This window comes from Oryzias melastigma, linkage group LG15 (assembly GCF_002922805.2).
Source record: "Oryzias melastigma strain HK-1 linkage group LG15, ASM292280v2, whole genome shotgun sequence".
Taxonomy (NCBI): domain Eukaryota; kingdom Metazoa; phylum Chordata; class Actinopteri; order Beloniformes; family Adrianichthyidae; genus Oryzias; species Oryzias melastigma.
In genome coordinates, this window is record NC_050526.1 from 7191619 (window position 1) to 7202450 (window position 10832).

The 10832-nt window shown below is 39.3% G+C and overlaps 1 protein-coding gene and 1 long non-coding RNA gene across 3 annotated transcripts in view; one reads left to right on the plus strand and one right to left on the minus strand.

Moving 5' to 3' along the window:
- si:dkey-191g9.5 (rap1 GTPase-GDP dissociation stimulator 1) overlaps positions 1-8278 on the plus strand; it is a 32710-nt gene extending 24432 nt beyond the window's left edge. The window contains exons 10-14 of one of the 2 annotated variants that reach the window (XM_024297989.2): positions 1924-2049; positions 3130-3269; positions 3346-3472; positions 5033-5167; positions 7763-8278. In XM_024297989.2, the coding sequence (XP_024153757.1) occupies positions 1924-2049; positions 3130-3269; positions 3346-3472; positions 5033-5167; positions 7763-7878 (644 nt within the window). In that variant the 3' untranslated portion in view covers positions 7879-8278. The remainder of the gene's footprint in view (positions 1-1923; positions 2050-3129; positions 3270-3345; positions 3473-5032; positions 5168-7762) is intronic. The other variant, XM_024297990.2, reaches the window with a different exon arrangement.
- On the minus strand, positions 8184-9773 carry LOC118599741. Its single transcript, XR_004949227.1, has 2 exons — positions 8501-9773; positions 8184-8401 (listed from the first exon to the last, which is right to left on the minus strand). It is a non-coding gene; the product is annotated as an uncharacterized LOC118599741 (long non-coding RNA).
- Positions 9774-10832: the final 1059 nt, after the last annotated feature.

The following is a 10832-nucleotide window of genomic DNA, read 5'->3' on the forward strand; positions in this document are numbered from 1 at the left end:
AAAAAAGTTATTGTGTGTAGAGGAGCTGGTTTTGGGGGCGTATTGAAATGGATATGGACATTTTTCACAGAACTGTAATGGAAATGGACTTTTTTCTAATTAAATGCGCTTCTGATGTGTCTGTCCGAGTACAGCACAGCGGGCGCCATGAGAGATCAGCGTCACAGCTGATTGTGCATCTCCACTGTAAAATCAATAACCAAGATTTCCTCATCGCTTCATCTGTAGCCGCGCTTCTGCAGCCTGAATACTTGTTCTGGACATTCTTTTACATTCCACTGAACAGACTTCTGACTTGCATCTGAGACTGTCAGTGGACTCGCTGCGCGACCCAGCGCGGCACGTGCATCACACTGCTGTGACGTCACTCAAATGCTCCTTTTTAGACGATCAAATAAAAAAAACACATATTGCCGTGTTTATAATGACTTATCGCGTGAGTTGGTTTGTGTTTTATCGCATTATTATGAAACCGTATCATTGCGATACTGTTTTTTTCTAAATTCCTAGAATTTGGTTAAAGTTTCATGTGAAATGGAAACAGAACCCAGAGCTGCTGAGTGTTTCTGAATGTTCACTGAGCCCCGGATATCGGCAGTAAAACGAAGCAGTTTATCAGAGAAAACATAGAACGCCGGCACTGATCAGGATATAATCGAGTGATTAAATAGTGTCGACGTTTTCTCTGAAAAACAGATTTGTTTTGCTGCGGATTGTTTAAAAATGATAACGTTTGTAGCGGACTGAGTGGCTGTTTGCTTATGTCCAGAGGTCAGTGAATGCACCATGTGCAGATTCTTGTCTGCTGTGGGATCTGTCAATCAACCTGTTCAGAGGTTTAAGGAAAATAAAGGGACTGGTACATGAGACTGAATTAAAGCGTTTGAGGAGCATACATCCACTAATAATAGTTATAATTAATTAATAACAATTAATTAATAATTAATTAATAAGTTATAATTTTGTTAAAAACATTTAATTTGGTCATTACCTCAAAATGTGACAAGATCTGTTGAGATTAATAAAGTTCTGAATATTGATATCTGTTTCCTAGCTTGTTGTCATTATTGATAATTATGCTAAGAAATCAGTGTCTTCACATAGAGAAGTATCATTATTCATTATTAATAATGTAGAACTAAAGGCAAACTAAGCAAATTTATTATTTCAAACTGGTAGCCCTTCGTATGATTCAGTACCCATGAAGTAGCCCGAAGTTTCAAAAAGGTTGGTGACCCCTGTTCTAGAGTGTGATATATTAACTTACGTTGTAGCTGTAAACCTCAGGAAACCACCAGTCACTACATGACCTTCAGAGCCTTACGGGCCAAAAGAGACGAACTGATTTGATTCTGTGCTCAAAACCACAGTGGTTTGTATTTCTGATTAAGAAAACTATTTATGTTATTTTCCTGTTCACATTGTTTAAATATAGACGTTTACTACGAGGATTTAACTTTAAATAACATGAAATACTTCATGCAAAGAAAGATTTAATGTTAACAAAAGCTTTTTTCCCCAGACAGATATTTTTTTTAATTTAATTTCTGGTCCTCAAATGTAATATTCCCAATCATTTAGGTTTAAAAAAAAAAGTATTTACATTTATTTCAGTTCTATATGAAGAAATAAAAACGAACCCTATTGTAAAAGAAAAAAAATCTATTTATTAGTAAATTGTATTTAATGTTATCATCAGGGTTCAAAGCATGCAGACCGACTGGTTGGCTCTCACATGTTTTCTCTTCATCATAACTTCAGAAAGAATAACAAAGACGATCAGATGTTCACTTCTGGCAGTCAAGAGTCTCAATCCGCTAATGAAATATGGAAATATATATTTACACAGGCACACATTCATGCATACACAACCAAACACTAACAAAAAATAATTGTTTTATTGATTTAACATCTGTTTCCCAGCCATCAACAAAGTACGGATGCTGGAGGACGGCGTGACTGAAAGGATAAAGTCTCTGCTGCGTACCGACATGCCGCCAGTTCAGTTCAAGCTGTTGGGAACACTGCGCATGATGGTGGATGGACAAGGTAAGAAGAGGACGGATGTGCTGAGGAGGTAACAGGAAGCTCAGATGATCCAGAGGAGAGGGGGTGTCACCTCCCTCCTGATTTTATGCATCTCCCCCAAAAGGCACAGTGATGTCATCAGCACTGCAGCAGGACTGCAACAGCGCCACTTTTACAACCGCTTTTCTTCTTCATCCTTTGGCTGCAGTTCCTATGGGGTCAAATCAGCTTAAAGTGAATGAAAAAAACGGATTGAAAACTTGAAAAACAGACATTTTAACTGAAAAAAAATGAAAATCAGAATTGAAACTGTAAACTGAGGACTGAAAGTGAAGATTCAGAAAAGCAAAATAAAAACAAAAAAAGGAAAGTTCAAAACAGCAGCTGTTACTAATGGATAAATTGGTAATTTTTATATATATAGTTTTTTTTCAATTCAAGTTTTCAGTATTTTTTTTGTAATTAAAAAAAGTTTTTTTTATTTCTTATTTTTTCTAGTTTTCAGTTGTTTTTTTTTTTTTTTTCCAAAATCAATTTCTTCTGATTTTCATTTTTTTCTCCTTTACAATGTTCATTTTGAAATAAAAAAAATCAGTTACAATGTTTATTTTTCACATTTTTTATGTTTTTCATTCACTTTAAGCTGATTCTGATTTGACTCCGTACAGTTCTCAAATAATCAGTTGGAACAACTAAAAAATATTTACAAAGGTGGAAAAAAAGGTGGAGAGAGACAGAGATAATGAGACAAACAATTTTCTTCCAAACAATGACAAAGCTTAGGTAGCGCCCGGCTTCACTCTGACTATGATGCTTCCATCCATCCACTTTCTAAACCTGCTCGGCCAGTGGAGCTCTGCGAGAGCTTTATCATGTCAGCCTGGCTTCTTCCTGTAGAGTTGAAGAATTTGGTTTCTTAACGAGGGAGCTGCCTCAGCCTGAATGTAAGTTGGTCAGGAAGTGAGCTTCACAGCTCTCAGATGGTTTCACCTCTGTGGCTCCTTACACTTTCTGAGACCGTCCAGCACCAGAGACAAACAAACTGCTGGTAACTTTCTCTGAACCAGCTTCTCTCCTCTTGTCTTCTCCTCTGGAATTCAGAGGAGGCCGCGCTGATGCTGGGTGGCGACGCTGTGCTTCTTGCACGCATCATAGAGTGGTGTGAAGCCAAAGACCATGTGGGGGTGCGGGGAGAGGCCAGTCGTCTTCTCGCAGCTCTGATCAGACACAGCCGAAACCCGGTGAGCCTCCGTGAACACAAGAACATCCTTCCGTTCTTTGTCGACATCTGCCTCACTGCAGCTTCTTCTCTCACAGGAAGTGGTTCGTGCAGTGGCCAAAGAAGGTGGGATACAACAACTGATCTCCATGGCAACGAGTGAACATGTGATCATGCAGAATGAAGCCCTCGTCGCCCTGGCAATAGCGTCAGCTCTTGACATTGGTAAACTGTTCCAGAATTTTTACATAATGGGGGTGAAAAGATTCAGTTTGACAGCAAAGCAGAATGTGAATATTTAGATCACGTGTCAAAGTCAAGGCCCGGGGGCCGGATCCGGCCCTCTGCGTAATTCTTTCCGGCCCTCCAGATCATTTGATTTTATTGTTATTAATGGCCCGATGTTATCTTGTGCTCATTTATAACTTTAATAATTTTGACAAAATATATTTTCATGGAGATTAAAATATTGAAAGTTATTTAAGGTTTAATTTGATTTATCATAGAATAATATTCCTGGCTTTAAATTATTCATAATTATGTTAAAGAATTTTGGTTTTAAAGTTTCAAAAATGGTCATTCTGCAGCTTTTTGGACTATTTTGGTATTTACTAAGATTTTGTAGAATGCTTTGGAGTTTAGCTAATATTTCAGCTTCATGCTAGCTGTTTTGGCTAATTCAGGCTTTTCAAAAGTTTTTAAGGCTATTTTGGGGTTTGCAAAATATTTACATGCTAGGTGTTCTTGTTTATTTAAGGGTTTGTTTTCAGTTTTTTAGGCTATTTCGACATTTCAGCTACATGCAAGCTGTTTTGGCTAGATTATGTTTTTCTTTTTTTGTTGTTTTTTTCAGCTAATTACCTAATATTTTAGCTGGGTATCAGCTTCAGCGTTTTTAGCCATTAGCTTCAGTGATTTCAGCTTCAACATTTTTCACGATCATTTTCAGCATCTTCAGCTGCCAAATTCAGTTTACAGCATTCACACTAGCATTATCACAGGTAATGCTATATATCTGGTTCATAATTGTGTTAAAAAGTTACAGTTTTAAAGTTTTAAAAATGTAGTTATAGAGTGTTCAATAAATGTTTATCCTGGTCGGTCCACGACTTAAGGTGTGTTTTGGATTTTGGCCCCTGTTTGATTGAGTTTGACACTTCGATCTAGATGGTCTGATGATGCTTCATTCGTATAAAAAATAATACAATTTCTTAAAATCACTTTTAAATAAAACAACTTCATCAAGTTAAGCAATAAGAAAGTAATTTCATTTCTCAAAAACATATCCAAGGTGTCCTAGATAGGTTTGTACAGATTTAACTGACTCTGGGCTTTACTAACTTTTCAGTCAAAACACAAAGACACTTACACAGCATAAGCAGTGTAGTTATAGTCCCTCTTAAACTCACTCTGGCCATGTCGCAGAAGCATAGTGGCGGTGGGGGATCTGCAAAGATCCAGAGTTCAACACTTCCTCTCTGCTTGATTATTTTCTCGAGGCCTGCACAGAAACAGAGGAGTGGTGGGAAATGTGTAAACAGACTGAAGGGTTGGAGCAGTTGTTCCTGTAGCCTTAGATTCGTCTGATCAGTGAGCTACATAAAGTCAGCTAAAACAAGTTCTTTTAATTAGATCAACCAATCAGAGGAGACGTCACCTAGGAGTGGGTGGAACTTTACTGGGAGCAGCTCCTATTGGTGGAGGTTGTTTGTTGTTCAATCTGCATTTGGATTGTAAGAACAGGTTCAAACTGAGAGTTTGTGTGGTTGTGGTGTTTGTCTGCAGAGTCTGTGAAGGACCCCTTAAGAGAGGCAGAGCTCTTGCCTGAGCTGAAGAAGATCCTGGAGGATCCTGCAGCAGCAGTGGAGGTCAAGTTCAGCACTTTGGGTCTCATCTGCACCCTGGCGAACTGCAGTAAGGGTTTGTTTGTACAAATACCTTTCATAACAAGCTTAAACATTACTGAAGAACAGGGGTCTGCAACCTCTCACACCCAAAGAGCCATTTGATCCAGTTTCTCACAGATCAAAACCCAGTGACAGCCGGAAGTCCCTCGTTTAGAAAGATACACAATATTTATGTTTTTGTGAGATTTAAAAATTGTTTATGAAATGTAGATTTGAAATATTACAATATTAAATTACAACAGTGTCAATGTGTTTCTCTAACTGCTTTTATTTCTTTTACTCTTGACATCAACACATGCAAGTTCCTTTCAAAATAAAATACACCAATTAAGATCCTGAGCTATTTTAAAACGCAATTCAAATCAGTCAAAAATGATGCTTTTTATCATTAAGATTTTGGTGCACCACCATCATTTTTCTCCTTTTACTTTCAAATATAAGCAACATTGAACTAGAATCCAATTATATAAAAAAACTTAAAACATTAAAAATAAACAGCTTTTTATTCCATTTTTTTAAGATGTGAGGCACAAAACATATTATTCTAAATCATTTTAAAATGTTTTAAACTGCATTTGTTTAAAACTTTAACCACTTCTAAGAATTGTGGAGACTTTTATATGACTAACATTACAATAAAAACACAAATTTAAAGAACATTTCTACAGAATTTCTATGACATCATTTTGCTCTGTGGTTTGACATATTAAAAATCGAAACAGAAATGTTAAAACTGAAATAACTAATGGATTATTTAACTGAATCATTAGCATTGTTCTTTAGAACTAAAGAGCCAGAATAAAGTGATAAAAGAGCCACATGACACTCCGGAGCCACAGGTTGCAGACCCCTGCTCAAGACGGAGACAGTCCCTGAAATCAGCAGCTGCTGCATCTTGACTTAAAGTACTTTAAGTTACTATTAGAATAAATTCCTCAGAACCTGCAGAATCCATTTCAAAGTCACAGGGCTTCAGGGCCAACCAAGAGACTGTTGGGTGAAGGTGGGGGTGCACACATGAAAACTTAGAGACACCAAGTAACCTATGAAGTGTGTTTTTGGACTGTAGGCAGAAACTGGAGAAAACCCACACATGCACAAGAGGAACGTACTGCTGGGATTCGAACCAGAACATTCTGTATGCATGGCGAGACGGCGAACCACTGCTCCACCCTGCAGCCCTAAAAGAGAACTTAATTTAAAAAGCATTAAAATCATTTAAAGCAGTAAAAATATTGAAACATTTTATATTCTTGTAAAAATTACATTATTATCATATAATTTTGTTTTATATTATTTTTCAATTGCACATAGTTTTGAGGATGGATAGAACTTAATTTGAATCCACAATGGGAAAATTGATTTGTTACCTGAAATTAAAAATAAAATAATGATTAAAAACAATACATAATAACAGAAAAAAGCACAAAAATACAATAACACAATGAAGTGTTTTAGTATCCATGAGGGGTTGTGGAGTCTGAGAGCTGATGGGAGGACAGCTCGGTGAAAGCGCTCCTTCTGCAGCGGTGAGGCTGATTCAGGCTCTGACTTCAGCTTCTTCATGCTGTTTCCTTGAATGTTTACCAGTAAAACAGGTGATTTCCTCCTAAAATCATTGATCACGGACCGGTATGCGTTCTTTTCACACCAGCAGACTAATTCCTCAGTGATCCTCCTGTACTCCTCATCATCTTCATCCACTGACATCAGTCTGATGAGCTCTGCAGGAGACTGCCGTCTGAGTTTAGATGAATCAGATGTCCACATGAAATAATGTCTTGTTTCCAATCGCTCTAAGGTTTACTGTAGTTTGAACTCCTATTTATTTCTTTTCATTTCACTTTCAGCTTTATTTCATGTTACTAAAGATTCTGCATCCCTGAAACGCCCTTTGTATGCTTCTGCGTGTGACATGACCCCAATGATCCCACAATCACTGTTGTCCAGCCAGTTGGCCCTGGAGGGTTTGCCTAAAACTGTTCCTGGGGTCTGAGCCAATAGGAGAGCTTCGTGAAGCTCCTTAAGTTAAGGACCCGCCTGCCTGGTCTGAAGTTGGGTTAACGGGACCCCATGCTGAAGCTGAGCAGGCTGGTTGAGAGCGGAGCTTTCTGTGTGGCAGTCCAGGGCTGATTGGACCAGAGGCAGGAGGACCCCTGTTTGGTGGGGATGGAGGCTGGATTGGATGTGAGGCTGAGAGGTACTGACAACATAGAGTTGTAATCTTTAAAAAAATTATTTAGCAAAGTAAAAAATATCAGCCACATCAGGTTGGGGGGAGGGGGGGGGGTCTACAGGGCTTTGAAGCGTAGATTCAATAGGAAAGGTGTTGTTCTGTCCTGCATCACTGGACCAGACCTTTTCCATGGCTCAGCTCCTCAGAGGATCTTTGCACGAGTGCGAGGTGTCACAGGCGCGTCCCGCAGAGGGATCGTCTCTGCTGGTTTGGAAACGCCTATGATTCTTCTGGGGGGTCATTACTGGCCCCATGCCCCAACTCAGAGCTTCAAAGCATGGATGGAAAGACATTTTTTGAAATGTAAATTTGTCTTTAAAGAAGATGTGGCCCCCCCACACCTCCCACACTAAGCTGTCCTCTGTGTTTCAGGCCTGACGAGGGACGAGCTGATCTCTGTGAACATGAAGGAGAGTCTGAGCAAACTGACGGATCACAGCAGCAGCAAGCTGGCTTCCCAGGCCAGCTCCATCCTGAGCCTGCTGTGACTCGCTGAGTCATCTCCACGTCCGTTTGTCTTCTAGAAGCTGCTGGGGGGGGGGGGTGTATTGTTCTGTGGGACACAATCAACTCTTAATGTTTTTTTGGTTGTAAAAGAATTTTATGATGAAATCCTCAGAGTATAAATGAAGAAAGGGATGTTTGGGGATGTTTTCTGATTTGAAGGGAACCTGTGTTAGATAGGTTTTCTGAGGTGAGGATGTAGACTCGAGACTTCATTTCTTTGTCCAGTCCATCATCTTTCCAGAACCACACTTCCGGTTTCATGAATGTTTGAGGAAAATCAGAAGACAATGTATATAAATATTTATCTGTCTCTTCCTGCTGAATCTCCCGTACTTTACGTGTGATCATTGTATGAATAAAAGCTAAAATTGTGACCATCAAGTCTTTTAGCGTTTGTCTTGGCTGAATACTGGCGTGCTGATCGAGGTTATCCTGCCCCCTCCCAGCCTGGACCAGCTTCAGCGCTTTGGAAGGATCAGCATCTTCTTCTGAGGATTGCAGCATCTGATGAGCGAGAACAGAACAGACGACCTCCATCAGCTACAAAATGAAACACAATTCAGCAAACCAGTTGTGAGTTCGTGTTCTGCTCCAAACCCTCACTGTGACGACTCCTGCAGACAGCAGAGGGGGCTGTTGTGTTTTATGAGCATTGTTGCTGTCTGCCAGCAGAGAAATGCCCTGATGTCACCATGAGGATTGAAGATGCTCATAAACACAAACTGGACTGAACATTTTTAGGTTTTGAATTGTCTGCAGGTAGGTTCCTCTGTGTCTTCAGTGTTCTGAGCCGATCAACCTGAATCAAACCTGGACGAGTTCAGGAGAGGAAACATGTGGAACAAGAGAAAGCCAGAGCAGATCCTCCATGTGCACCCTCCCGGTTCCTCCGCTACCGATAACCAGAGTCAGGTGATCACTTAGATCACGTGTTGATCTGCACTCTTGTCTAAACTTTGGTTAAACTGAACACCACCTGATCAAGTTTGACTGACATGTCTGCGATTTTGTAACACTTAAATGATGACAAAAGTGTAAAGTTCAACAACCATATTCCTCTTAAAATAGAAGATTTGCTTTTATTATCCAGATTCAAACTGTCTTAGTTCTGTAGATTTCAAATATTACAGTTTGACATGAAGTTTTCTTAAGTTTCAAATGAAAATGACCAAATCAGAGGCTGAAAAAATGTCCTGTCAGGATCCCATTTATTATAAAACTCCAGCTGTTTGCTCTATAATGTTTGTGGATGAAGTAGGTTGGAAGAACAGAACAGACTGGTGAAACTGTGATGAACACACAAAGAAAAGCGACCCACATCACGTCTGACACGGACACGTTGTGACCTTTCAGCTCTTAACCCTTTTGTTTATGTTCTTTGATTTGCTGTAATTTTTTTAATTGTTAACACAATAATTCCAGTAGATTCTGAAGGAGAACAGCAGCTCGTCGAGATGCTTTTCTCCTTCAGAATCTACTGGAATTACCCTGATCGTGTTAACAGCTGAAAAGTTACCGTACGTTAAAGGTTTTGTGTTAAAGGGTTAAACAGAACACTGTTCAATGGTTCAGCTATTCTTTTTCTGAGCAATTTAAAGAAGCACCTTATGGCTCAATTTTAGATGACATTTGATTTTTTCATATTGATCTGTGTGTAAATTAGTCAAATATCATGTACTACTTGTATGCCGATGATATAATTCTTTACTGCTGCTCCCGTTCAATCACCTGCAGTCTGCCTTCCCTGATGTTTGATCTTGTTTACATGTTGAAACTGACATTAAATGCAGAAGTGCTAGCTGTTTTGACAAACCTAAGTGTTTTTCTATTTAGTTTTTTAGGCTAATTTGGCATTTAGCTAATATTTTAGCTGGTTACCAGCTTCAACATTTTCAGCTATCAGCTTCAGTATTTTCAGCTATTAGCTTCAGTATTTTCGGCTATTAGCTTCAGTATTTTCGGCTATTAGCTTCAGTGCTTTTAGCTATCAGTTTAAGCATCTTCAGCAGCCAAATTCAGCGTACAGCATTCACATTAGCATTATCACAGGTAAAGCTAAATATCTAGTTCATAATTATGTTACGTTACAGTTTTAACATTTTAAAAATGTAGTTTTAGAGTGTTCAATAAATGTTTATCCTGTTCGGCCCGCGACCTCAGGTGTGTTTTGGATTTTGGCTCCTTGTCGCTTTGACACCCCTGCACTAGAGGAAATGTCACTGTTTCCACTCCCCAATAGAAGATGTTTTAAACTATAATTGCCTCTGATATTTGTTAGATCAGGACTTGAGTTGAGAGTGAATTTGGATTATTTTACAGAACTAAACACATAGTCGACACGTCGTAAATGGTTAACCTGTTTCATGCAGACTGGTGAAATGTAAATATCTTTACAATCCCATTTGATAAAAATTGGAACGCTCAGTTCATCTTAATTGGACTATTCCATGCTCTTGTAGGAACAGTTTGGAGCTGCCCTTCCTCTTCCAACATGACTGCACCAAGCAAGGTCCATACAGACATGGAGGACAGAGTCTGTGGATGAACTGGATAGAGTCCTGACCTAAACCCCCAGAACACCTTTGGATGAATTGGAGCAGAGACTGAGAGCCAGACCTTCTGCACCAACATCAGTGTGACCTGAACAATGAGCTTCTGGAGGAATAGCCCAGAATTCCTGTAAACACATTCCTTAAAGGGTAACTCAACAGTGAAGTTGGAGGCTGACTCCGCCCACAGCTGAAATGAGGATATCCAGTCAGAGGGGAGGGGCCGGGGAAGAGGACTGGAGATGCAGATCATGACGTGGGACTTCTGAAATGACGTAGGACTTAAGTGATTTGACAAATCACTACATTCAACACTAATACCTCGATTCAACCTGTAGGGGGCAGCACACAGACTGTTTTTGACTATATTTTCAAGACATAAACAA